Source organism: Amblyomma mixtum, chromosome 10 (assembly GCF_055824585.1).
Source record: "Amblyomma mixtum isolate Tamu chromosome 10, ASM5582458v1, whole genome shotgun sequence".
NCBI lineage: Eukaryota > Metazoa > Arthropoda > Arachnida > Ixodida > Ixodidae > Amblyomma > Amblyomma mixtum.
The window spans coordinates 24,939,274-24,964,009 of NC_143021.1; the positions used below are offsets into that span (position 1 = coordinate 24,939,274).

General features: G+C 44.4%; 1 protein-coding gene across 1 annotated transcript in view; it reads right to left on the minus strand.

Annotated features, from left to right (window-relative positions):
- The window catches only part of LOC149325405 (sodium-coupled monocarboxylate transporter 2-like), a 76,789-nt gene extending 58,006 nt beyond the window's left edge, over positions 1–18,783 (minus strand). The window contains exons 1-5 of the mRNA XM_089564265.1: positions 18,735–18,783; positions 15,277–15,733; positions 12,467–12,532; positions 8,402–8,453; positions 1,663–1,730 (exon numbers count right to left, since the gene is read on the minus strand). Coding sequence (XP_089420391.1) covers positions 1,663–1,730; positions 8,402–8,453; positions 12,467–12,532; positions 15,277–15,609 — 519 coding nt within the window. The 5' untranslated portion in view covers positions 15,610–15,733; positions 18,735–18,783. The remainder of the gene's footprint in view (positions 1–1,662; positions 1,731–8,401; positions 8,454–12,466; positions 12,533–15,276; positions 15,734–18,734) is intronic.
- Between the last annotated feature and the right edge of the window lie 5,953 nt (positions 18,784–24,736).

Genomic DNA, 24,736 nt, shown 5'->3' on the forward strand with positions numbered 1-24,736 from the left:
CACAAGATCAGAGCATGTGTTTTGTCTTTCTTTGCACGTGCTAACAGTATTCAGAGTGCCAAAGCAGGTCCCAAACGCGTTCTAGAATACCCATGTGAATGTTTATTGGCGGACAACTTCCACTTCATTTTGCTGACAAGTGCTTGTAGAAAGATTACTCATAGTACTCATAATACTCAAACTACATATCACACGTGATATAATAGAGAATTTCTTTTTTACCTCTCCGTTTGGGTTCTGAACGAAGCTGTTTACTGAATTGGTATGTGCCAAACAAGTTTTTTGGTTTCGTGGCACGCCTCAATTTAGAGTTTAGAATTTATTCAGGGAAGAACATTTATTTAGCCTTTGCAAAGGCTTAGAGATTAGAAGTCGGTTAGATTATCTGGGCTCTTACCAAAACGTTTAGTGCAGAAGATTTTTTTTCATTTCACCTCCATCATATTGCCGGTACCGAGATAAGGATTTAACTCACGATTGTGCGTTTACCAAGCCGCAGCCATTCTGTGGCCACAGGACATGAAAGAGATCATTTGAGCTTCTCTTCGTGCCCGTTAGAGCTCACTATAGTGCGCAACCTATAACTCTTGGTGGTTATATCAGGTTCCTTTTTCCAGATTTCCGAAAGCAAGTCCTCTTGCTTAACCGTTGGTCTCCGAATTTAGGCTCCGCTATTTCCCCTTGCTTTGTTCAAACTTGTGCTAGATTTGCTTAGTGAATACCTCTCTGTATCGCCTAACGAACGAATGTGTTGGTTGAACTTATACACATTGTATTTTCTGAATCCATTCTACTATCAACGAGATCCTGCTTCGAAAATCTTCCTCAGTTTGTACTCCTTAGATGCTGCATATGGGACATTGGTGTATTATGGGGAAATGTATTGAGTTATATCATTTTCACTATATATTTGGACTATACAAGAACCGTTATGAAGTCTGGTGGCAGCATTAGAATGAGCACCTTCGTGGTGTGTGTGATGCATCTCATCTACTCTTTGCACGGAAGCGATGCATATCCGAAAGCCTTATCCCACCGCCATATCACACAGCCACATCATCCCGCACAGTGCACACCCTGAATAGTCGCGACAGGAATACGGAGAGATTTTGTTACGCGGCAGTACCTGTGTATGAAGGAGCTAGACACCGCAGCGGACACGGGACAGAGAAAGAAGACGACACAGGGCGACACCGCCCTGTGTCATCTTCTTTTTCTTTCCCGTGTCCGCTGCGGTGTCTAGCTCCTTCATGTCTCACCAACTGGCCTACACTTCTACCCTCCTAAACCTGTGTATGGCTGATTCATTGCCTAAGCACAATGATCGTCCGCTGAAGCTGCTGCCCTTTTTGTTTCAAAGTAAGAAGGTCGGTAGTTTTTTAAAATAGGATTGCACAGAATTTGAAACATTGCCCATCTGTGGGCACAAATATTGAGAGCATTCTTCTTCAGGTGCTTTGCGAATGTTCATCATGAAAATGCAGCTTAGGGAGGGACGCATCAAAATTAGATTTGTGTATCTTCTCGAGTAAGTGATGATTCTCTCGAAGAGACGCACCGTCATGAGAAGTAGGTGTAATACGACATCACTGCAAGATTTAATTTTTTTCTGTAAAACAAAACGCTTTTTTATAATAAAAAAGCAGAAATAATAACCCTCACCAGTGCCGTGTAGAGTGTCCCACAGAAACCGATGATGATGTTGCACCACAGCAGAGGAGCCCCAAACACTGCGAAGATTAAGAAGTTCCTTGTTTTCATTCATTCATTCAAAAAAAAAAAAGAAAAATGTAAAAGTGTGATGCAACGATCATTCATAAGCGGACCGGAAATAACAGGACGAGAAAAAAATTTGTTGTGACCGTAAAGTTCAGTGTCGTGTTTTTCAACGCTGCCTTGAGGCTGTTGCCATTATAAGCACTTAAAAGGCCATTTTTAAAGCGAAAGCTTTACTACTTGCACTTTCAGCCTTTGCCGTGGCTCGGCGGTGCCACCATTGACCTTTAGTTGACCTCTGTGTGACGTCATGTGTGACATCACACCGAAGAGAACGGCGACCGACTCGCGCCGTAGCAAGCCGCGGCGGTGCAACCACCGGCGCCTAACTCCTGCGCTCTCCGCTAGGAGCGCAGCAGGTGCTTTGCGACGTCACGCCGTAGAGAACGGCGACCGACTCGCGCCGTCGCAAGTCGCGGCGGTGCCACCACCGGCGCCTAACTCCTGCGCTCTCCGCTAGGAGCGCGATTGCGGCGTTACGCTGAAGAGATTAGGCTCGACTCACGTCGCTAGAAAGCAGTACCTGTGCCAACCACCAGCGGCTTAACATTGCTTCGCGATCTCGCGCCGTCCGTGTGCGACGGCGGTGCACGTGAACGGCGGTCTGACTGCACTGGATTGGATTGGATTAGAATAGATTAGGTTCGATTAGATTACATTAGATTACATTGGATTGGATTGGATTGCATTGAATTGGATTGTATAACAGATGCATCGCCACAAGTCTAACCGCAAAAACCACCACCAGCTACACTACCAGCTGAACCATGCCGCAATTACCGGGCTTAACCAAGCTAAGCCACAGCGAATTTTTCTTATTCTTATTTAACAGCACGAAGGTATGCACAAGAAAAGAGGCGCCACTATGGCTCACTGGTTATGAAGCTTGAATGCTAACACGAAAGACGCGGTTTCGATCCCTGCCGCAGCGGTCGAATTTCGATGGGCGGGAAATGCTAGAGGCGTCTGTACTGTGGGATGTTAATGCTCTATAATGAACCCGAGATGGTCAAAATGATACCGCGCCCTCCACTACAGCGTCCATCATGGCCTGTGTCACTCTGAGACGTTGAATCACATAAAATCTAAAACCATAAATAATGCGAGAATGTTAAGGAAGACATGAACAAAACACTTTTCAGAGCAGCTCGAGCCGGCAGCGAGGTTAGAGTCGGCAGCGTACGTATGTGTAAAGAGTTGAAAACCCCCGGTCCCGAGCATAACTGCGTCATGTCCACACACACAGCCCAGATTACGTGCAATATACATCTACTGTTCTCTTTCTTTTCCTCTTTCTATTGCTTTTATGCCCTTCCAAAGTTTTCTAATGAAAGAACATTACATGGCTCATAAGGTGGCAAATTCGGCGTTGTGGTTGTCCCCGACAAATGGCCCGAAAACGTACCTGACCTCATGACGTCATCGGCAGCGCTTACATCAGGAAAAGGAAAAATAAAATTTCTCCCCGAGTCGATTTCGAGCCCAGGTTGGCACGCACAGGTCCGCTTCGTTCACCACATTTTTAGAGCACTTCGCCATCACTTTTTTTAAACATGGTATTTATTACAATTAAGCAATGTTTTTCGTACACTGCTGTACACTACTATGTACATTTTCTTCATGTACAAACCATGAGAAGATCATCGCAAATCAACACAATGCATTATACGACACACCTAAACAAACAAGCACAGAATTGACGCAAAACGGGGCACGTCACTACTACATCATAATACGGCGCACCTAGGCAACGAAGCACAAGAAAAAGGGCAATGAAGAGCACAGCACAAGGAATGGCCGCTACTCCGGTTTAAATTGAGTCTAGGCATACAATAGATTAACAATGTTGGCTCATCATGCTCGTTTTACAGAGGCTGTGTAGCTTAACCAGACATAACATGTTTACGGCTTTATGACGTCAAGGCAGTGAGATACCGCACAGAATGCGGTGTCAAACTAAGTATTCTTTTTAAATGTGCGTTGCAAGATATCCCGAAAGTGTACTGCATCTTTGCATTCGATGAAACGATGCTAAATCGTCTCTGTAGCATCTCAAAGGTGGAAATTTACAGTGGACACAAAAATGCCTTTGTTTTCTCGCCATGTTTGAACTGGCAATGTCTGGCATGTAGCTTAGAGACAATTGTCTTGGTAGACGGCGGTAGGGGCACTGTACGTCGTCTACCGGTAAATACACCTGATATACTCGTCCATAAGCCACAATTTCTTTCATCAAATTTTCTCAGGTGCGTTTTATTTTGTGAAAATTTTCTGTAAAAATCTTGTCAAAATATGCAGAAATTGATTCATTCCAATAAAAACATAGAAAATTAACGCTGTCGTTCCCTGGATGGCTACAAACTTGTTGCATTTATCACACCGTGTCTCTAGAATACTCCGATCAAAACGTTCTGAAGACCTCGCGAGGATCAGTCGGGCTATATAGAGCCAAACAGGAGCTTCGTATTAAAATGGACGCTACACGGAACCAGGCAGGGCTCTCTTCAGCATTGCCCGTCTGTGTGAGGTCGTACTCATGCTCCCTTCGAAGTGCGTTGTCAAAGTGATGAAACTTCATTATTCGGTCCTCATATTCGGCTGGCAGCTCATGGCTCAACGTCGCTCGACGGCGGATGAAGAGTTGATGCCGCTTGATAAAACGTTTAAGCCACCCTCCACTGGCTTTGAAGCCCGCAGGTCGAACGTTCTTAGGCTGAGCGATAGCGATTGCTTTCATGCTGATTATTTCCGTAGACACCGCGAAGGCGGTGCTCCTAATAAGCCGAACGTACTCAACGAGGTCTTTTACAATGTTTGGGAACTTGCACTGCTACCGACGGAAAGCCTTCCGGGTTCGAGTAGTATCGTCGAGGTCTTGCATTTGCATACACCAGCAGCGAACGCACTTTTCGTCGAAGTCAAACTTGCGCCCGGCCACCCGTTTACCGTGTTTCTCAGCGTATTTTGCCACTTGAAGTTCGAAGCCTGCAGTGTAGAATCTTCAGCGCTTTCCCATTGCTTTTTGTTCGGGTTCAAAAGCACGTAGCCTGCCACACGACGGCGCACGCAACACAACGGCGCACGCAACACAACAGATTCCGCAAGCAGTCCGCACACTTTCGAACGAAGCTCCGGATAGCAAAGACCAAATGGCGCTGGGCAAGGCACCGTAAAGACGGGAAACAAAGCCGAGGAAATGTCGTGTTGCGCAGCAGTGATGATAATGTATGTGGTGTGGGAAAAACTAACTGCCGCTATCTTGCAGCACTTTGTGCGACAGGGCGCGTTTTTGGAGAGTTTTAGTTTTTTCTTCAAATTTTTTGCGGCCGAAAAGGGGGGGGGATGCGGCTATAAATGAGGACAGGTTATACACGAGTATATACGGTAAATACATAGAACGGTACATGGGTGGAGGGAACAGCACTCAGATTGAGTCCTTATTGAAGCGTTTCCTGGGCACTGGAAACAGGAACTCAGGGGAGGAACAAACAAGCAGAAAACGAACAGAAAAATGCACCTCATGGATGAAGCCCCACAAACACGGACGATTAGAAACATTAGAAGACACAATGAGTTTAGGCAAAACATGAACTAAATTTGCTTGGAAGAATGCACGCATTATCGGCTGTGTGGTGTCATGGAAAAACATGAAACGTGAAACTATCTGCCGGACATACAGGTGGACTAAACCAAGGCCACCGTCACTTACAGACCGGAAAATCTTATCATGGCTCATAGATTTAAAAGACGAACCCGGAACAAAAGTTGCGAAAACGTCGTGAAAATTCTGGATATAGAGTCTGTGCACTGAATGATTTGCAGCCCGTAATAAATTTTAGAGGCAAGAAACAGATTACATGCGGTCGCCCTGCCAAAAATTGAGAGACCATGGTGGACAAAAGTTTGAGCATAGCGCTAGAAAGCTGGCAAGTGGCATTACCAGTGATGTCCGCTATATTTATAGGCACTCAAAGAAACGCAAGGGTACGTGGGTGGCCTACATGTCCATTGCATACAAGTGTTTTTAGCAGGCGTCGATTTCTACATTCCAAACCAAAGGCTCTTAGAGCGATTAATCGACGCTGCCGACACTGAACAAAACTCCTCCGTTAAACTAATAACCTCACCGATGCTTGCCTTCTCAGCGAAGACAAATGCGAGGTCATCTTCACAAGCTAATACCTTCAGTTCGTGACTCATAATACGGAAACCACTGATGGCTCTACTGTTTATATCTCTTGTGCAAAGTGGCTTAACGTATAGTGCGAACAGAAGCGGGGACAGAGGGCAACATTGTTTCACAGTGGACAGAATGCAGACAAGTTTTGAGAGACCGCCATTTGCAATCAAGCGCGTGGAGCAGTTTTTGTAATAAAGCCTTATCCTCATCTATCATTACATACCGTTTTATGCCCTGAATCAATCAACATCGCATTAAAAAAAGAATTCAAAAGAATTCAAAAAAGAATTCTGTGATTTAAAACAGAAAAAAGAAATGATTGGCACACTCAGTCAAATGCCTTTGCAGTCTCAATCTGCAGCAGTACTAGTTTTTCATGAGCGTCACTGGAATACTGCAACACCGTGCGGGCAATATAAAGATTCGGTTGTACTGACCATCCCCTCAAGCCACGTGTTTGATGAAGTCCAACCGAAGTAAATTGCAAGCTGTAGGCGATTTGAGAGTACTTTAGCGAAAATGTAATAATCAACATTAGAGAGCGTTCTGGATCTGTAGTCATCTATAAATATCAACTTTTCCTGATTGGTACCAAGACATCAAAGCTTTTGGTAAATTGCGGCGGCAAAAATCCTACATCAACACTGGCCTCAAAAATTTTGAGAAAGACAGGAGAAATTGTCTTGTAAAATTTCCCAGAGAGGCCGTCAGGTCGCGCGGTTTCCGAAAGTTGCAATTGATCAGTTTCATCTTCCAGTTCACCCAAGGTTAAACGACCACTTATTGCCACGCACTCATCCTCAGAAAGCGGTGTAATCATACGTAGACAGCCAGCGCGCAACAGGAACATCAGGAACAGGAACAGGAACTCTCTTTTTGCTGCAGTGGCAGCAAAAAGAGAGGCGTATTGACTTGGAAACTCATTAGCTATTGCACTGCACTTTACACCAGGACGCCACCACAGTAGAGCTCAGAGACTCGCTTGGCAGACACGTGGCGGTGATCAATAAGCTAAGCCCGTCTAGTTGGCTCCTCACAGTGCAAAGATCGACTGCTGCGGGACCGTACACGTGCCGCCCAAAAGCGTTCAGCATCAAACTTTTGAAGGTGACACTTAACAGTTGTGCACAGAGGACACTGCAACTGCGCCACCATCGCAGCTTAACACACTGCACGCTAAACTGCCAGCCTCTTGCGCTGGGTTAGGCTGTGGTTGTCTTCATGAACTTCCATTCTTGCTGTGTGAACACACAAACGTCACTGGCCGCTGCATTCAAGCATGTAAGCAGTCTTACATGTCCTCTATAATTATTTTCTTTTCGGAAAAGGCCGCTACGGACAGTATGCGTAAATTTCGATGTTTGTAGTTCGTAAAACACTCGGTCCCGCTTTCAGGGCAGTTTTCAAGATGCGCTAGCGGTGGCCGTAATCGGGCCACAATTTTGAGGTGCGCCCTTCGGCGCTCTTTACAGACAGCGCAGTTTAGAATTAGCTGCGGGTTATTTTCGGTTCCTGAATAATCATTCGAGATGGTATGTGCATAAAATAAAAGCCAGATTCTCGACGACTTCACAATAAGAAGGCTTTTGTAGGAGTTTTATGACAGCTGCTCTGTCAGCTCCTTAGGTACCGAGGATACGCAGTTGCTGGGCGGGCAATGACGAAGACAACAATGACTGGCCAAGTGCTTCGATGCGGAGAGTAATCAATTCTACATGGTTGAAATATGGCTAGAATACAAAAAAAAATGAGCTAGGAAGCGGAAAAGCAACTTGTTAAATATCGTTCATGGCATAATGCTAGCAGTATATAGTCATGGTCACAATGCCAGATATAGGGATTTGGAGCAATTTCTAAAGACGGTGCAAAGCCACTTCGCAATAGCGATTTCATGCCCATGGATAATGAACGATTGAAAGGGACTCACGGTTAAAAATAAAGGTGCTTGCCGAGGCATGAGTTCCAGGCTGATTAAATCCTGATGCGGAGTCTGCTCCTGTGATTTCAGTTTTCTTTCGTATGCCCTAACAGCACTATAGGCTATCCTGCCTTCGCATTACATGCCCTGCCCATATGCATTTTTAGTCTTGATTTTGGGTAGGAAGTCATTAACTCGCGTTTTTTCCGTGACCTACAATGCTATCTTCCTTTTCATAGCGCGCTGCGCTGTCCTCAATTTAAATCGACCGTTTTTTAGCTAGCCTCTGAGTTTCTACCCCTTGAATGAGTACTGGTAAAATACAGCTTTTACAATAATTTCTTAACCAGTACCTACCGGTAATAACTTAAGGCTGGAATAAAACTTAAGTAACTTGAGAGGACTGTTGCATAGCCTAGCAGTCATGACCGTGTGGCTAAGTACCTTTGTTTTCAGTTGCTTTATGTGAAATGATCTCTATGATTTGCATTACGGAGGAAAAGAATCTTATTTATATTGAAACTCACCTGTGACGAGTGTCAGGCTGGCCGCGAAAATGGACAGCGCACCGACGCTTTGCTGAAAGATGACAGATTTTTGTTTTACTGCGTTAGTAGCATATTACTACTTCGGCGAAAAACGCTAGGCTTTGCGCATATTTATGTGTGTGTGTGTGTGTGTGTGTGTGTGTGTGTGTGTGTGTGTGTGTGTGTGTGTGAGTGAGTGTGTCTTACACTCTACGAGAGCCCTTTGCGGAGGAAGAACCCTTTACTGGGTGCACCTCCGGGCACCCAACAGAAAAAATGCATCTCCCACCTCTTCATCACACACCCACATACACCATCTACCCATTTCCACCGTCTACAAGCTCCACCATCGCCATCCACCTCCCTCAATTCTCCACAAGGCCTCCACCCATCAGTAACGCACAGTCACCCTCAAAAAGCCTCCTCTCATCCAGACGCAGGCGGAAGACGCATTCGGAAGGCAATGATGTAAAAGCCAAACATGAAAACAATACTGCTAACGCAGATTTCTCCAAGCACATCATACGATCGCCCGTGGATATTATCACGATAGCGTTAAAAGCTTCGTTCTCCAGAAAATCTGTTGTCAGCGTTGTGAGCGAAAAATCATGGGCACAGCTATGGCAGGTGGCACCCGATAGCAACCTAGGAAGCAGGTCACATGACCTAGGTCACATGACCTCGTGGCGTCATCACAAACTGTCCATCTGATAGTGAGCAAGCTTCCCACCGTGACAAGTGGCAGACAATATTAATGATTGGTCCCTCAGCAAGAGCAACCTGGCTCGCAAAGGCCCACAGCTGGGAGCCCCTGACATCGCATGGCAGCGGCGCATCGCTGAACCGCCGCACCGCTGCGCCAGTAGGGGTATGAGGACTCCAGGGATCTATGAATATGAAGTAGAGAATGCGTTCTGCATATATAGGAATTAACCCACTAGGATATCGCGTCATACCCTTATGGCGGCGATGAAATGTCCCTTCGAATTTTTTTTTTGATGTCCTGTGCTTTGACGTCGTGCATTTGCGAGGAAACAAATATAGGGGCACAAATTTACTCTTCCTGATCGCTCTTCGAGCTCCCGCTTAACACCGCGGCTTCCTTCATAGCCGAGGCCAGTACAGGCTGCTTTTACTGATGCCTACTCCAATTCTGTCGGCCCAAGCTTTCTGAAATAACGCCTCTGGCTCTTTTATGTGGCGCATCTTGTTGTAGAGAGGCTTGGATACAATGCATGACTTAAAAGGTTAAATTTCAAAAGAAACGTATGGCCTTAATTATTCGCATCGCAATACGGAGTGTAGCTTGTTTGTTTGTGATGCACAGCACCTGTTCATTACAAATGCAAATGTAAGGCAGTATGCGTCCTGTAGTGGCGGTTTCTCTACACGGTACCATGCACCAACTGGCCCAACAAGCAACGCTTCTCAATTTTTTCCCTCTGGACTTCTGGCGACAAGACCGTTTCTCTTTATTTGGTGGCAAATCGTTCAGACGTAATTATTTTTTTGATAAGGGGGAGGAAAAAAAGAAAAATCGAATAAATCTCTTCATTCGAGAATACGGTGTCAACGAGTTTTCATGATGGAATCGAGCTAGGCGTGGAACGCGAGAGGGAAGCTGAATCAGTAATTGTTAGAATTGTATTAGAAATCCAGACAACAAATTTTGAAGGTAATTCTTCATTCGTTGTTTAATACACTGAGTGCCATTAGCATAGCATAATTTCACAGAGTGAGTCATACGGGGAACATTTTGAGTAAATAAACTTCATACCTTTCCTCTGTAGCTTTACGAGACAGGTAATATTGCGTTTAGTAAACGCACCTTAAACAGCTAACACAGTTTCAAGTTTCGGTCTAATTAGTGAATTGTAAAGAAGTGATTTTACGCTAGGGAGTGAAGTTTTAAGCTCATTACTTTTGTTTACATTAGGAAAAAGTCGATAAAAAATGCTTGGAAAGTGAAACAGCCGGTTCAGAACGTCAAATATACATTACACACCCTGAGCGGAGCAAGTATACGTGAGTGAATTATCTGCGTGATAGCAAGGGGCCGTTATAAAGACCCTGAAGATGAATTAGAGTTGGCCTGTATCGATTAGGTAGCCCGCTCTAATCACGAAGAGAACACTCGTATCGAAAACTGAGCTTTGAAAAGCTAGGAAAGTATGGCGATCAACGCATCAACAGATATAATTTCTACAATATTAGTCGGCGAGCAGTTCCAGGCTCAGTCTGAACGAAATTATTAACGGAAAATGAGAAAGTCATAAGATAGCTCCTTGATTGTATCATCTTATGCGTCTCAAACGAAGCGTCAGATCTGCCTCAGGCAAGGGTTCCCCAGTCAGCGGTATGCGGGATATTTAAAGGACACATGACCCAGTGTCTTTGTCAACATATGCAGGAAATTATCAAGGCAGTAAGGCATTCGAAGCCTCTGTTGAAGCGCGGCCACTCCTCCCTGATCTGCACGTGTGTAATTGTCTATCAGCTGCCATTTTCTTGCAGGCACGTTTGGAGCGGCCAAACGTTCTGATGTGGTAGCATGCAGCTAGAATAGCGCGACTACTCCAACGTAATCCGGCTGTTTACTCGTAATAAAGAGCTTCAATTTTGGGTGCTACATAGCGCGTGCTATTTGGTTGACAGCTACTGTCACCTTCTGCCATTCTGCGGACTTCTGCGCTTGATCATATGGTACATGTTATGCGCACTATTCTAGTTCATATCCATGCCTTCCATCTTCCTTTTTGATATATCATGGCGTAGTTACGAGTCCGCGCACCTTTTTTTCATTTCACTTGTCCACGTCTTCTTGCGCACTTTTCAATAACATATACTCTTATTCAATATACCGAACTGGCTACTGATCTGTTGTGAACGAACTGCTTTCCAAATCGTGGGGTGTATCCCATTTTCGGCCCCTTCGCTACTACTTCATGTTAGGTCGACATGTAACATAATATGATGTGCACGTGGAGAAATCGAAATTTATTGAGTTTAAGGGTTTTCCTCGTGGGCGGTGTGCTTTGTCGGGACAAAGTTTTAATGAAATGTCGTGGTGCAGGAAATGCCCTGAAACCATACACACGCGCAGGACATAGCTCGTATTTGTGCAATATAACCGATGATCTCCTGGCAGACACTACCGGCTGTCCATTCACAGCTCCAATGTGTTTTATTTTACGAGCTACTATTGGCGCCAAGTGCCACGTCATCTTCTGTGAGGTTGGCTTCGTCTGTACGGCCTATTTGCCTGAGGTACGAGGGCCGTCTTTCATTTGTGGGACATCATAAGTTCACCACGCTAGCCAGCATGCAAGGGGTGCTCCTTAATAGATACTGTCGTTACGAATGTCTAGACCTGTTCTGAGTCGAAGCGGTAGGAGTGCTGTTGAGCAGCCGCAATGCCTTCCTGGAAGCGGTAGCTCGCTACATGAAATTTAGTTGTGCATACATACGCGGAAAGATCACGTGCTTTTAGAACCACGCGCATGCTGGTAGAAAACTTGGCCGACACTTAAAGGAGAACTACTTGATAGTGTTAATAGGTGCGTTCAGTGGCCTGGGGTCCTATTTGCACAACACTTCGCGTACACAGACGATTATTTAAATATAGTGTTTGTTTATTATTTGTCTTTTTTTTCCTTCTACCAGCAGACACGTAAACCACCCTTCAACCTATTCGGACAAATACTCCTCAGTGGTCAAGGAGTAGCGCATGCGGTTCAAAACTGAAAGGGCAGTGGTTCGGGTCCTAGCTCAATCATTTTTCTTTCAATGATGTCTTCAATGATGTCACGACTATGTAGATTAATGAGGAATTGTGTGAGTGACGCGATTGCTCCTCTACCGCGTGATCTTTCTGGAGCGTTTGAATTACCTGCGCGAGGTAATGTGGCTGTGAAGTCACGACTCGCGTCCAATCGGGATTTTCCCGTGGCAGCGCGAACGCTGGGTTTTCCGTTGAACGGGGCCCTTAACAATATCTCAGTACTATCTTCTATATAAGAGACCACAACTTTAAGTCATTGTATACAAACCAATTCGTTCACTTACCGTAAGAAACAAGTAACTGGCACAGGCGGTTAATGCAATGGCCGAGTTGAACCGCAGCCGAATATACTGAAAATAACGAATAGTTAGGTAAGCATTCAACGAATATAGACACCATTGTGGGAAGACAGTAATATATTCAAAAATATGCAACTTCTTATTTTACTAAGTATGCCGGTGATACGGTGATTAGAAGGAATATTTTCAGGCAATCCTAAAACAATAAAAAATAAATTCCCTTGGTTAATGTACAATGAATACAGAATGTAGGTTAAGGCAGACAGACGGGACCTCACCCGCACTACGAGAGTGCACCGGGCGCTGTGTCAATGTATAAAAATTGCCAAGAATTTGGGGTTTCTACATTCAGGCCGCAATGCAACTAGTACAGCGCCTGCGAACAAAACAAAATGCATCCCGTGTACTTTCAGCTGCAGTGATTACGTAGCCTGGCATCTTTCTGGGAAAAGGTTCTAGCGAAGCACATGTTCATAAATCGGTTGCAGTGGCATACTGCGCTGTAAATGAGGAAAGTCAGGCATATTCGTGTTGGCGTTTGATATCAGCCTCACTGTAAACCCATTGTCAAAAGACTATAATAAGGGGGTAATTCTTAGCTTTAGCTCGCTTTAGCTAACCGGGAAGGTTAGCATACGGTAAGGCGAGAGCCATTTGATCCATAATTCGAAGTGGGAATAGTGTTGGTCGAATGTTTACGGAAAGCCTCCAAGGATGAGTATATTTGAATGCGGGAGTAATTACTCATTCGCAACCACCCGAGAGCAGTCCAACTGCTACTAAGGAAAACTTTACCTCATTACAAATATTCACCTTGTGGGTTTCCCATAAACATTTCCCCAGACAAAGATGTATATGGAACATAGTATTAGCTATAAACCTTATTTCCTTCACTTTTTTCACGCAACCGAGAGATGTTACGTGTCCTTATATTCAGTTCAATTTTTCAGTGGATCCTTAAATCTCAAAAAGGCTCCCTGTGTGCATATAAGTTCCTTCGCGAAAGTCATGTTCCACAAACGTATGACAGAAGGTGCGCACGGCTGCTTGTGGTAACACGCCTAAGAGAAATCGCGCCCTTTGGAGAGAGAGAGAGAAAGGAATTTTAATGAGGGAAAGGTGGAGAGGTCGGCCGGTGGCGGTGCTTATGAAAGCAGCAGACGCGCCTTGAAGGAAAAAGAAGGGACATGCAACGTCATGCGACTAAGTTGATGCACCTCATGCACTACCCCATACTTCTCCCAGTAAAAAAAATACATCAGAAAGCTTCTGTCGCCACAACAAATTTTCTGTATTGTTTTTGACAAAAAACTTAGCGCAACCACAGAATATGTTGTGGTAAAAACGGAATTTGGCGTATTTTCTACAGAACATTCTAGACTACAGAATATTACTCCAGAAGAAGCTACAAAATCTACATAACTACAAAACAAACAGAAAAGCCTGTCGTTACGACTGAAATTACAAAATATCTTGCCGCACTTTTGACACAGTTCTGTCGTTTTTCTTCGACTGGGCTTCGCGATTACTAGACGAGGTGGAAGGAATTCCACACCGCCCGGCACATCGAAAGCGCGAACACAACAGCTGGCGCGGCGCGAGAGCTATGACGCACGCGTCAATCGCGCTGACCTGGCATGAGACGCAATCAGGGTTCAGCATGAAATCATCATGTGCTTTCCCTGCCCCAGCCAGTAGCTACGGTGACGTCACGACGCGCTTCCGCCGGAGCTTTTCCGTTGCGAGTGCGGCTATGGGCGCTGGGTAGGTGAAATCCCAAACTCACGAGAGAGACTTTAGCGAAAAAGACTGTTAAGGCTGTCGAACTACAAAAAAGCACAAGATAAGGTTTTAGGGGGACTTTGCTGGGTAATTGTTTCGGCTAGGAGGTGACATAAAAACAGCATAATAGACGACAGGTTAGCGCTGGGCACCAAACCTCACAATTTGCGCTTGTTCTGCTGCAACAGGTTCTCTAGAAAGGTGGATCCTGCTATCTTTTACACACTATAAGTATATTTACAAAAAGAGGCAAATAGACTGGACAAAGTAATCAGTTGGGGGGCTATTATGCAGTGAGGAAAAGGGGATACAGGGTGAGAGAAGGGTATGAATTGAAGGAGAGGTGCATATGTGGATAAGAACACCATTATTCACTGGTAACAGCTGAGATGCGAGAATCACGTTAAGTAAAAATGAAAGGATTATGAACTAGGTGCAGTGTAAGTACATGACTACATTCCACGTAACCTTGATATACAGCCACAGATCTTAAGACTACCAAGTCGCTACGAGCAGCCTTTGGTTATGTGCCGCGGCGGCCCCAGACGCTAGCCACGTGCACATATTTAGAAATATATGCTGATAATTAATTACGCAGAGATGCCACATGCGACCAGTTCTGATGCGGAGTGAATTTAAGCAGCGGTTTCATTAGCGATATTGCAATAGTAAAACACCACAGATGGACTTCTTTGTTCTTGTCGTGTCGACTTTTTTGTTCCTTTTTGGTTTGCATCGATTTGTGACAATTTCTACTGCCACTCGAGACATGATATCACCTTTCGCGTCTTCGACATAAAAAGAGCCCTGGTCTTCGGCGCCATGGTCGCATTGTCTTTCCTTGGGGAAAGCGCAACTGCCGGGTACCTGGCGCCATCTAGCGTCCTCAATGCGATCTGTGAATGCGTATTGTCGGCGCGCGCGGTCCCGGTATTCCGGTACGCGGTATGCTAAAGTGTCTAACGGTCTTCTTTCCGCGCAGTTACATTTGAAGCTGAGAACGACAGGCTCACCTCAAACACAGACGTGATGCGAAGTCCGTAGAGCACCGGCAAGAAAAAGTGGGCGACAAGGGGCGCAGTAACCAGGATGGTCAGGTTGTTCCAGATGAGATGGAACCCGTACGCATAGTAGTGACCCGTGAAGCCCACCAGGCCAGTGGAGGAGACCATGGTCGCCACGACAGACGCGGCCAGGGGAAGCACCCGTAGGGCTCGGCTTCCCAGAAACACCTCGGCCGTGGTGTTGGCCAGGCGGGCCTTCCGCCGCAGCGAGAAGTACAGACCCATTCCTAGGTTCAGGGTCATCAGGGTGCCAAACACTGCGTATTCGGCGACGAGTGTCATGTCTACTGCGGTTGGTTGACCAGACTGTTGGTTACGGTAGTGCTGACGCTTCCCTGCGACTCAGCTAGCCGCTGTATATTTTTTCCTGTCACCACCTCGGGTAATCCGGACAAAAGTAGTGGGCCTGCGAGGAAACAAAAAATTGCTTGGAAAATTTTTTTTATATTGGAGGGCAGTTTCTACCGGTGTGTGTAAGGAAGGATATTTTTCTAGTGGCAATATAGAAAGGCTTAAAATACACATGAGAACGGAAGCGCACCACAAAGCTGTAGTCGTTGCTTTACTGTACTTTAGACTAGCTTGAAGTTAATTAGAATAATAAGGGATGATCGAGTTACACATTTATTCGAACAGATGGTGCTAGTGTCCAATCCTGCATACAATATCCACAACAAGCCATATTACAGGCGTCCTGTCGAACGACATGCTGCCTCCAAAGCATGAGCGCAGTCACGCAGCCAGGCAACTCGTTTTACAACACACATGGCTGCTGCAGTGAATGAAATGAAACTGGAATATTATAATTCTTTTTAGTTGTCGGTATACATGCTGTGTTTTCCATAAGAACATGGTTTGGAAACACTCTTTCTGCCCTGCGTACAGACGCATTTATCGCCTCTGAAGTGCTGGTAGTCTCAAAAAGGGTGTTTTAAACGCCTTCGGGAAAATCGCGTCAGATCGTCGGAAATCGGGAGGTCGTGGACTGGGACCCTGGGACCGTGAGGGTCGTGAGGCTGGGATCGATGCCTGTTGGCTTCCGTCGTATATTTCTCGAATGAGAAGTGACCAGTAGGCGTTTAAATGACCTTCCGCTTGTTAGCAGCTTAAGGCTTACAGGTGAATAAAGGCCTGGAGTCTGATCGCACAGCATGTTCGAATCCATTTATCTGTACTGGCTCCAGCTGTGGTGGCAGAACCTTAAGTTCTTGTTTTGTGCTTGCAATCAGCACTCAATCAGTCAATTTCACTGCATTTCTTCATTGTTTTATATCAAAACCGATTCTACTTTTTCGTGCGAAGCTTTCTTTAGGCCTGCCGATTAAATTTTGAAGAGAAATAGCGTGGCGTGTCCGGGGTCAAGCTGGAAAATAAATCGAGAAGTGCTCCTCGAACGTCGATCCTTTTATAAGCGCTCAGTATTGATGCTTGGTAGCAGTTCTTCAACTTACACCACTGTGTGATCTTTGCAGGCTTCTGTACAGTCACAGAAAAAAGTTTGGGAGTGCAGGTTTGCGGAAAAAAAATCATTTCTCTGTTGCCTCAACAGCAAGTCGCATAATCATCGCTCCAGTGGACCGAGGACATGTCTCTCGTCATGCTTGTGGTCTTTTATTGGAGCTAATTTTCCTGACCAACCAGCACTAGCTTTTTTCCCGGAAACCCTCATCCCACAAACTTTTGTCTGTGATCGTACAAAACCGGTCAACTGGTGAACTACGACAACTTTCACCTCGACGGCGAATTGAGTTCTGCGATTCCTGCCTTTAGTTTTATTTTACCCTCAGGGCCTATCATTAAAGCTTTAGAGAGAAGACTGGTAATCAAGAGAAACACTAACACAATACCAAGCAAGACCAGAGGACATTAAATCGCCGAAAAAAGATAAGATATACAGAAATTGTAAAAAAAAGCCGAATGAAACAATAAACGGCCAGGAATTGGGGCAATATAAGAGGGCAGGTGGTTGCAGTCATATGACGTGCGAGGAATAAAATATTCCGTGAAAGTTCTAGCTTGCATGTTGTAATGCCATCCCTATGTGTGCGATCTGTGCTGCGTGAAATATATGAAGCGGAACAGGCAACTCACAGCTATGTGACTCCTCATGAAATATGTTGTGAAAATGACACAGGCGGGCAATTTTTCATTGTATTGAAAATGAAGTTAGGCTCAAGGCAAGCTTCTTAGCATTTCGGCGTGATGTGCGCTGATAGCGAGGATAAAGTGCGCTTATTTGTGCTATCCGTATCCAGTAAGTAAAGTTTTAACACCGGGGTCTCAGTTTGATGTAGCATATTCTACACGTGAGCTTATGAGCGCTGAGTGTAGAGGTTTGTTGTCGTTGGGGCTCACTGAAAGTTGCTTCTCAAATGTGCCAATATGCGATTAGCTTGCTTAGTTTGATAACAGTAATGGTGGCTGAAAGAATCCCCATTTGAGCTACTCGCTTTGAACCGACTATATTCAGAAGATATCACTAGCGCAAGTTACAAAGATGCGTGAAAAGGTGTGTGAATTAGGAGGAAAAAAAGAAAAAGAATTAAGAGCCTTCAAAAGAAGAGCGTAGAGCACAAAGGCCACATCGTCCCCATGAATTTGATGCCTGTTTAAGATGGCAAACAATGCTAAGGTTCAAGAATGTTTGCTTCATATCGTGAATGCGTTGAATAACACAGGTACTGTACTCTAAACACTGCGCAAGTAGCGCGAAATATGACCAGGCTTTGCCATATCTTTGTCAACTTTGGCTTTGTCAACTTTCATTTGTATGTATACGACAACGGGGCACTTTATCAGCAATCTTACAACTATAGTTCTAAGGCCAGTTAGTGCCAAAAATTCCTAGTTTACGCCATTTTTTTAAACAGCAGCTCGAGAAATGCAAAAATTTCGAAATAGTAACATTTCTGTTGATAAGTCCCCGCAAAATTTGTAAAGATTCTATCTTCGAAAAGTGTTTCGTCTCAAAATTTTTGAAAAAGGGGAAATGTTCGAAATTCAAGTTTACCGCCAGAGTACAGGCAACCAATGGTGATGGCTTGCAGCCGTCAAGCTTGCTGTGTTCTAACGGCAGCTAATGTTTATTCGTCGCGATTGCGTCTAAAATAATTGATTTTGGCGGAGTCACTTAACCCAGTTACAAGAAATGTGCCACGGTAGAAGAGGACGTGACTGCTCTATAGCCTGGTACAACATCTTGCGACTGGGTCGCGAGACCGAGCTACAATAGATTGTTTTGCAAGACCCTGCGCCCCAGAAACTTTCTGCTGCCGATAGCACCTGTATGCCGTAATATGCCATATTTTTGGGACAGACGACATATTTGTAGTGTTAGCAAAACCGAACGCCTTCGAAAACTGGGCAGCTCATCCGCTGGCGCCTAATCTAGCCTGCGAAGTACTCACCAGCATGCGGTTGGGAGACGGAAACACAGACGCGGCGCCCAGATTCGGTAGGATCGAAATGCGAAAATGGGCCAATGCCGGCGCAGGCTACATAAAGGACGCCAGATGGCGGAAATTCTTGCTCAGCCTGCCAATCCCGGCTCTCTGAAACTCGATGTGCAGGCGCGGGACGTTGAAGAGCGCATACCAGAACAAGCTAGCATTCATTTAACAAACTGGCTCTTCTCGCATGAACGCAAAACATCTCGTACGTCGCAATAAAGAATTATATTTTCTACCCGTTTCCACGTACTTAGCCGCACACGTTATTCTCTACTGAACAAGCACAACAGCATCGTGGCGATTTTTAAAGAATGAAGTGCTTAGCCTCTTTCGAGTGAATTCAAAAATTTGAACTTGACGCCTTGCAGGAATTGCCTTTTTGCCGTCTTTGTCAAAATTAGGCAGAACTGAATTTGTTGCAAATCAATCCGAGCGACCTGGTCACGTTTTCTCCAAGCCATATTTTCAAAAGGCTCGGAGAAAATAATGCACACACGCCTTTACAACTTTTTAAACAAATTCTCACTTATCTCGGCGCAACAGTATGGCTTCCTGAAAGGCAAATCCACAGAATTGGTACTATTAACAGAAAAAGAATTCATTATTGACGCTTTTGAACACAAAGAACTTGTACTAGGACTGTATATTGATTTCACGAAAGCATTTGACTGCGTACATCATGTAACCTTATTATCTAAGCTGCAGCATTACGGAATACGCGGTAGTGCAAATCGTCTCCTTTCCTCATACCTTCAAAACAGGTGCCAGTATGTCAGCAATAACAATCACAATTCCGACATAAGAACCATCACTTCCGGCGTACCCGAAGGGAGTATTCTTGGACCTCTGCTATTTGTTGTTTATATTAACGACATTTTTTCGCTTCTAAACACAGCTACATGGGTTGGGTACGCGGATGATACTACTATGTTTTTCAGAGGGCCAAATACTGATGATCTAGTCTGCTCGGCAAATCACGCTTTATCATTAGTTAGAGACTGGTCGCAAACAAATTACCTGCGGTTGAATACCAAAAAAACTCAAGCTATTCTTTTCCGTACTAAGAACACAAAGGTAAACATCAAGGGAAAAATTCTTTTAGACTGCGAAGAGGTAAGCATTATTAATGAAATTAAGACTCTTGGCGTAACATTATCGGAAACTCTAACTTGGAACAAGCATGTTGATGGGCTTTGCAACAAACTTAATAAGGTTTGCGGGATACTAAACAGACACCGCAACTTCTTGCCAACAGCAGTTAAACGCTTAATTTATAACGCACTATTTTTGTCGACACTTAACTACTGCCATTTAGTCTGGTCAACTACAACGAAAGAAAACATACAGAAACTTAAAATCTGCCAGAAACGTGCCTTGCGTGCTATTGCTAATGTCCCTTGTCATGCACACACTTCCGATTACTTCTTGCGCTATAAGCTTCTTCCCACGGAATGCATTTATCCTTACCGTCTATCTTGTACATATCGCTCATCCGTATCGGCGTGCAATCACAGCATCCTGAATTTGTTAAACCTTCGCCCCCGCACTTACATTTACAATACACGTCATAGTGACGCATGGGTGGTGCCTCACTGTCGCACAGAGTACGGTCGCCAGTCCATTTCGTATCATGCTGCTGTTCTTCTAAATAGCCTTGCGCTCATCGATACCTTCCCGGAAAAATTGTCATTACGAGCGCTACATGCACATTTCCTTGCAGCCAACATCACATGATTCTCTTGTATGATTGCGTTTTGTGTTTTTCTTGGTGCCTTTTATTTTTTATTGGTGCTTTTTTTGCTGTAAAATGTCTTAATTTCTGCTACCACTAAAGGTAACGTCTTTTTCCAGAATTTTAAAAAATTGAAAATTATTGAACTGAACGTGTTTTTAATCTGAGTGTGTTTGAAATTTTTATGTTTAAAACCTGATGTGTTCTAGAATGTGTATTTCGAATGTATTTAAAACTGCATGTGCTTTCATTTGGAGTGATTTCGTTCTGTAGGGTGCAAAATTTTAGGTCTGAGATGAAGTGTGAAATTTAATTCTGTATGTGCACGAGCAATACTGCCGAACTGTACATAGAGGGGGCCGGGCTTTGTCAAGCCGCAGTTATGCGGCTTTTACCCGTCACCCCCTTTTCTCCTTGAGAGAGAAATAAAGACGATTTGATTTGATTTGATTTGAAACCGGTATGAATGATTCGGCCAACGCCAACGAAACATCTGACCGAAGACGAAGGTGACGAAGCTCGGACTGGCTTTCAGGAACGCTGGGCCACGGAGCAGGAAAGTTAAAGGTTGTGGCCATCCACAACACTTGTCTCATTCGAATCTTTACACAACAAATTTAGTGTACATATTGTACACATCTATAAATGCCAGCTGTTCGGCTGAAGCTGTTACGAGTTGTCAGGTTCAGGAAATAAAGTTGCTTAGAAAGTAAAAACGAGTGGAGAGTTGGAAATATCTCGCTAGTTTACGCAAATTCAGCGTAAACTGCTGTATTAAATTACATTTTGCATTTACTTTTTGTTTTTATTTGGCTGAATTGTCTTTACTTTTTTATCAACTCCCTTCTGTAACGCTCCACCAGGGCCCTGAAGGTATTGTAATAAATAAATAAATAAATAAAAGCCAAACGTACGCACTGGAACCACACAGGGCGTCTCCCGATGTGATGCTTTCTTTGTGCACTTGTGTGCACGCGCTGAATTCCCTTGAAAAGTGTTGTCTCAAAAGTAAAACACTGGATAACGAACAACACTACTCTTATCTGAGCGACACATTATGGTGGAGCACTAAGACATATTTAGGAAGTTATGCTCAATTAGAAGGAAATGTAAAATCTGGAAATGAGCTGACTGTATAATTCCGCACAGCCGCTTATAGCACACCCTGGAGATAGCGCGATCATCGAAGTAGACAACGCAGCAAAAATAAAAAAAAGGCCGTTGGATGCAATGAGGACACATTTGCCACTGAATGCGTTCGTGGCATTCTGCGCATGCTCTGCTCAACGCTGTCTTACCTTCAGTAGCCTGTTGGCCCGACTGAGTTATTCCTCTGTGCTTTGAACCGACACAGCGCTAAAATTACGAGACCGGAACTGAGGTGAGCCAAAGTTCGCAAGGCGCAGCTGTACGCCGTGGCGCTTGTTTCAGTTCCCTGCCCTGTTTCAAGTCGTCAGTGGAAGCACAGCTAGCTCGTAAAACTGTTCGCAGGCGTTCAGTCGTGCCTAAACCACCGGATGGGATATATTTACTGATGCCAAGCTGCCTGAAAAAAAAGAAGGAATAGTGGGGTTAAGCAATATAACGATAGCGGTCATTCCTACACGTGGAGGAAATTTAAAATAAATGTAAGGCTACTACAGATGTTCCTGCAACCCTTAGTTGTTGCTGGTGATGCACTAGTGGTCGGAGATATTACTGTGCACGACATGTGCAGATTTTATCGAAGCCGAAGAGATGCTTGTCATTGCAAAAGAACTGATTGTTTCTCAGCGAGTGGATTCTCCTAAAGTACAAGAGGCCTATTTTTTTAGTGTTTTGTTGTGTTTTTTTTTGTGTTTTTCAGTGTACGTTGCTTAATTTGGAAGAAAGTGCAATTGGATTCTTTTTTGGAACAGCGATCAATGAAGACTGACACCATGTATGTCTGCCCATGTATGTATTGCCCTGGAAAGGCAATATTTTCAAAAGTTGCATGAATATTCTTTGTAAACTTGCATGAATATTCTTTCATGACCCCCTTCCACAGTCGCGCAGTCGCTGAAGCAGCACGCTGGCACTTATTAAGGCAACAAGCGCTGGAGGAAAATCACGATATAAAGCTCATGTTGCAGCCGCATATTTGCGAGTTCATAAATACTCGCGAAAACGTTCATGCAGTCAGAGCGGCTCAGTGGTTAGGGCACTCGTCTACCGAGCCAGACCCGGGGTCGAGCCCGGCCATGATGCTGCGTTTCGATGGAGGCGAAACGAGAAAGGCACCCGTGTCTCGTGCGGTGTCAGTGCCCGTTAAAGATCTCCAGGTGGTCGCAATTATTACCAGAGACCTCCAGTACAGCACCTTTTTCGTCTTTCACTTGCATCTTTCTCTCTTCCTTTTGCGCCGACATCTGCGGCAATCACTGCGCCATTTCCTTTCCTCAAAAAGCAAATGCACTCAAATGGCTGCATGAAATATAAAAACAGCAGGAAGTTTTTTTTTATACAAAGAAGGTATGGTTCATTCATTCATTCATTCATTCATTCATTCATTCATTCATTCATTCATTCATTCATTCATTCATTCATTCATTCATTCATTCATTCATTCATTCATTCATTCATTTATACTGTCAGCCCAGATCACGGGCTATAACAGGAGTGGATAATGAGGTATAAAAATAGCAAAAACACAAACATTGAAACGGGCACAAACATTCGGTACATAAAGCGTTCACCACTTATACAAAAAATAAAACACTGGCATATAATTCATGTAGACAATAAAACATCATGCAGCTTATTTAAAAATTCCCTAAGTGATTGTTAGGTGACAACAGAGTTTGGTAGCATATTCCATTCCTTAATGGTGCAAGGTGTCTCCGCGCCTACGATCGCTATCGAATGGGTTCCACAGACAACATGCAGACAGGTTATCTATTGAGGTGAGCTGTCTGATATGTGTCACGAAGGTCCAAGCCCATGGCCGTGATGCCAAATGCCGACTACGGGAACCGCATTTTTAGGGAGGAGAAATGCCAAAACGTTCGCGCATTGTGCAATATGAGAGTGCAAATGAGAGGACGTGAAAGAAGCTCAGGTGATCAAATATTCTGGTGTCCTGCATCTACGGCGTCCTTCATACCTACGTCGATATGAGCTACATCGAACTTCGTACTACTTTTTCATCCACTTGGCACACCACCATATGGTGGGAATACTTGTTTTAGATATTGAATGTTAATATAAGGATACTCACAAGTGCGTTAAGAGCTAAAATACCCAAACCATAGGACTGCCCATAGATCAATTCGCGCACTGACATATTGTGGTGGAAAATATGGCCATTTTTTGTGAAACATTCAAGAAAAGAAAAGGGTGGCTACTGTCCCAGCACTCTGGCAACAAAATTATTCTTAAAACGTGGCGCTTAGCCCATGCTTGTATCGATCATTGCAGCCGAGTGCATCGTAGAGCATCCGAAACACATATACCGATGATTCCTGGCTTCGAGCAGCTCTCGCCGTGTGTGCGTTCGATGTCCTCACTCAATGAGCAGTCCATTTTCACTCGCTGTGTGCGGATAATAGTAGCTCCTAATTGATTCAAACACGAATAACGCACATTGGCTGCCATATGGCAAGCTAGAATCGAATGCAAGTTGAATAATTAAATGACCAAAGCAGCGATACTTGTAGCGCTCCTGCTGGGGCCTTTGCCCTTCGGTAAGCAGCACCTTTCTTGATAATGTATTCTGAATGTGCGGCCACTTTTTTTGGTTGCCAGTAGTTCTTTTGTTCACTGTGAATATAATGAAACAATCCAATCAAATACTGAGCTCATGGGCCTTCAACAAAAACGCACTTTCTGTCGAATAAAACAAAAAGTACTTGACTGTTGTACAACGAATACATTGACGCGTAGTAATGCATTATATAATTGGCTACAATATCAGACACACGAAAATAGGAAGATGTCAGTATGTTGAGACATGCATGTTCGTGGACTGGTTGGTTCGTATCTGACGAAAAAAAAAAACAGCAGCTCAGGGCAAAGGCAGGAAGGTGGAGTAGACAGGACGTGTGCCAGAGAGAACGCAGATAGTGCCAGTCTTGCCCTTAATCTTCGTCTGCATCTTTTACTTCTGCTGCTGCTCTTTCCTCATGCCAAATATAAGTCTTGTAGCATCACCGGACAGCCCAGAAGGTAACGTCAAGTTCTAATAAAGCTGACAGAAGTTATTCGAATT